At 44.5% G+C, this 3,690-nt stretch overlaps 1 protein-coding gene across 2 annotated transcripts in view; it reads right to left on the bottom strand.

The window, feature by feature from the left end:
• LOC103368650 (transcription factor Maf) overlaps positions 1-2,938 on the bottom strand; it is a 35,091-nt gene extending 32,153 nt beyond the window's left edge. For both annotated transcript variants that reach the window (XM_008297078.1, XM_008297077.1), the window contains exon 1: positions 1,518-2,938. In XM_008297078.1, the coding sequence (XP_008295300.1) occupies positions 1,518-2,485 (968 nt within the window). In that variant the 5' untranslated portion in view covers positions 2,486-2,938. The remainder of the gene's footprint in view (positions 1-1,517) is intronic.
• Between the last annotated feature and the right edge of the window lie 752 nt (positions 2,939-3,690).

Genomic DNA, 3,690 nt, shown 5'->3' with positions numbered 1-3,690 from the left:
TTTTTTTGGGGAGGGAAATACAATAATGAAAGTGTGTGGGGAGACCTGAGCTCTGTCACACTTTCTGGGTTTGAAGCACATGCTGCAAAAAAAAAAAAGAAAAGAAAAAGCGCTGTTTATGCACTGCACAAGAGTATAAATTGGAGCCGAGCCAATTTCTCTGAAATCCCATGTTTACGAATAAACAAAATAATAATAATAATAATAATGCATTTTCTCCTTTATTAATTAGTCATCTATATGCTTCAACCTGTAGCACATCATGTTATCTCTTGCAACTTAAGATTATAAAACTTTTAAATTACGCTTTAAAAATTTTTCCAAAAAAAAAGTTTGACAAATGCACAATGGAATATCTTTAAATAACAATATAGCAACAGACTAAACTTCCAAAGAGGGGGACAAAGGAGGGGAGACACTGATGAAGTCTTTTTTTTTTTTCCTTTCCTTCCTCCTCCTCCTCCTCCTCCTCCTCTCTTGCACCAGGATCCCCGTCGACCAAACTTCCAGCAGGAATGCGTCTTTTGCGCATTCGCTGCAGCCTAATGACAGCCGATGGTGGTGCACTTCAACACAGCTGAAATGCACTCGTATAGGTTACAGAGGAAGAGGGGAGGGAGGGTGAGAGAGAGTAGGTGGGGTAGGTGGGTGGGAAAGTCCTGTCACTTTTTTGTCGCTGTCCCAAAAAAGTGAGGAAGGCCCTAAAATGAAGTATGAATGCCATGCTGGAGTCATCCGACAAAAAGGACATCTTCAAGCACAGAAAAGAAGAAGAAGAAAAAAAAAGAACCATACATGTCCAGCATGCAGGGTCAGTTCAATAACACATCTCTTTAAAAAACAAAAATGAATAGTTTGTAATGAATATAGTCTTTCTAACAAGCAATGAGATGAGGTGGCGTCAAACGGCAAGGCTCCTCCAAGTTTGGCAGACAAAAAAAAACATATTGTCGATGGATGCAGGTTTGATAGGAATCTGTACATTGAATCAAAAGTTAAAAAAAAAAAAGTTGATGAACTTCACAGGAGTATACTTCAGTGCCTGCATGCACACTTCTGATATACTGCGGCGTGAAAGTTGGATCAACTTCCAACAAAAAAAAAAAAAATCAAACACTGCAAAAAAAAACCTCATGAAGAGCGGTGGAGAAAAAAAAATGAAATGAAACTTGACAAACAGGATAATATACTGAGTATGATGGCAAAAAAAAAGTTTTCTCAACATGCCTCTCCAAAATAAAAAAATAAAAAATGAAAACACGGATGACAAAAAACCCTCCAAATCTAGAGCAGGCGCAGACTTGAGGAAATTCTTGTGTTCAAAAATAAAATTAAAAATAATAATAATAAAAAAATGACAAATTAGTTCTTGGTCTAAAGCAGGCTTTGCGCCATTTAAAAAAAAAAAAAGGAAAAGTTTCATAATGAAAACTTTTTTTGTTTTAAGCGGGGTGAGTAACTCAGTGTTTTTTTGTTTTTGCTTTTTTTTTTTTTTTCGCGATAATGTCGAGACTCACATGAAAAACTCCGGGGATGAAGGGTTGTTGTCACTGCTGGATCCATTTTCTCTGAAGCCGTTGCTGATGAGCTTCTCATACTTTTCTTTGTACGCGTCCCTCTCCCGGACCAGCCTGGAGATCTCCTGCTTTAGGTGCTCGACCTGCTGCAGGAGTTGCGTCTTCTCTCCCTCCAGGACGTGCCGCTGCTGGACCCGCTTGAACCGGCAGGACTGCGCGTAGCCTCTGTTCTTTAGGGTCCTCCTCTTCTGTTTCAATCTGATCACCTCTTCCTTGCTGACCCCCCGTAGCTGCCGGTTGAGTTCCCGCACCGACATGGTCACCAGCTGCTCGTCTGAAAACCGCTCCTCCAAGCGCATGTGTGGGTGATTCGTCCCAGAAGTGCCGTTGGACTGGACGCCGGGTGCCTGGTGGTGGCCGCTGCTGTGGTGGTGATGGTGGTGGTGGTGGTGCTGCCCTCCGTTCTGAGCGGCTGCCGCAGCGATGACTGCCGACACCACCGCCGCGGCGGAGCCCATCTCTTCCCCGGCCATGGTGCCTCCTGCTCCGGCTGCGCCAGCGAACTGCTGGCCCCTGGCATAGCCATCGAAGGACTGGAGCTGGTGACTGCTGTTGATCAGCGCCTCGACTGCGTCTTCGGGGCTGAAGCCCAGCGCCTCTGGATTCAACTGCTGTTGATAACCGGACATCCAGTAGAAATCCTCTATGTGTGTCTTCTGCTCGCTCCCCGAGCCCGGACTGGGCGCCGAGAAGCTTGGGGAAGGGGGCACCGAGCTGCAAGGCGTGCTCATCGGGGTGGAAGACAAGGATCCCCCGGCGATAAGGCGACTGCACTGGCTGATGTTGCGATCGGGCTCCACCGGCTCCTTTTTCACTTCAAACTTCATCAGATCGAAGTCATTAACATATTCCATGGCCAGGGGACTGGTGGGCAGGTCGGAGTTGCTCATTGCCAGCTCTGATGCCATCCTCTTGCTGCTGCTGACAGTCCTCCAAACGGGCTGAAGAGCAGCTGTCAAACCGGGCTGGTTGGGAAGAACGTGAGCCAGTTTGAATTTTTTTTTTTTTAAGCGTTTGTCTTGAAACTGAAAAACGAGCTTTTCGGCGTCCCCTGTGCAGCCGCGGACTTGCAGGCGTGTGCGGAGTTTGTCTTTGCGGAGTCTAGTGCACAGACACAGCAGTGCCGCGCGCACGAGTAGCGAAGTCCTTTTTCAGCATGTGAAATTCGGCGGTTTTGTATTTCAAACATTTAACACTTTACGGGTTTCTTCATGCGCGCGTTACGCACGGGCGGCGGAGAGCGGAGAGACCAGCCGGAGAGCACCGAGGAGCAGGAGCAGAAAAGGAGGAGGCAGAAAAAATAAAAAGAGAGAAGAGTGAACGCTGCCTCGCACGTTACAAGCCGCTGACTGGTGGGGCGATTTTTTAGTGGGATCACACAGCAGATGAGTTTAAGAGCATTGTAGCTGCCCTGACGTCAGGCTGGAAATGGGAAATTGACTCGGACGAAGAGCCAATAGGGTCGCACACTCCGAGAGCTAATTAACATATTAGTAGCCTACAGAAACAAAACTTTTTTTCTTTTTTTCTTTTCCTCAACTGTCAAAGGCCACCAGCTGACTGTCAGCTGGGACACACGCTCGTATTTTTTTGTGGATTTTAATCTCTTTTTTAAAAAAATTATCAAATATGATTTTCAGAAACAACAACGCATTGAACTCATTTGGATAGAAAGAGATGAAACGTTCATGAACAAAGGAGCCACAGTGCGCAGCATTTAGAGAAAAGAAAGAAAGAAACGGAGAATATGAAGATAGATGGAAGGATAGACTGATGAGAAACTATCCATCTGAACTCTACAAAGCATATTTTAACTGTTTATCTTGCTTTTTTAATAATAAGTGGGGGAATATTTAACAGTTTTCATTTGTATCCTCAATAATAACGCATCTTTATATATATTTTTAAAAACATAATCTTTATATTTCTCACATTAACTCGTTTGCTTCTCCCAGAAACATCACTTAATGCCACTATCTGATGCTTCTCTCACCTTAAAGCCCAACCAACTATCTATAAACTGCACTAACTGCATATTAAACACAGGAGATGTTGAGTGACTAAAAATATGAAAGGTGGATTGAAGTGGCTTGTCATTGCCTGCACCATTATA

Source organism: Stegastes partitus, unplaced genomic scaffold (genome assembly GCF_000690725.1).
Source record: "Stegastes partitus isolate 25-593 unplaced genomic scaffold, Stegastes_partitus-1.0.2 Scaffold1183, whole genome shotgun sequence".
Lineage (NCBI taxonomy): Eukaryota > Metazoa > Chordata > Actinopteri > Pomacentridae > Stegastes > Stegastes partitus.
This window is presented reverse-complemented; position numbering and strand designations above follow the sequence as displayed.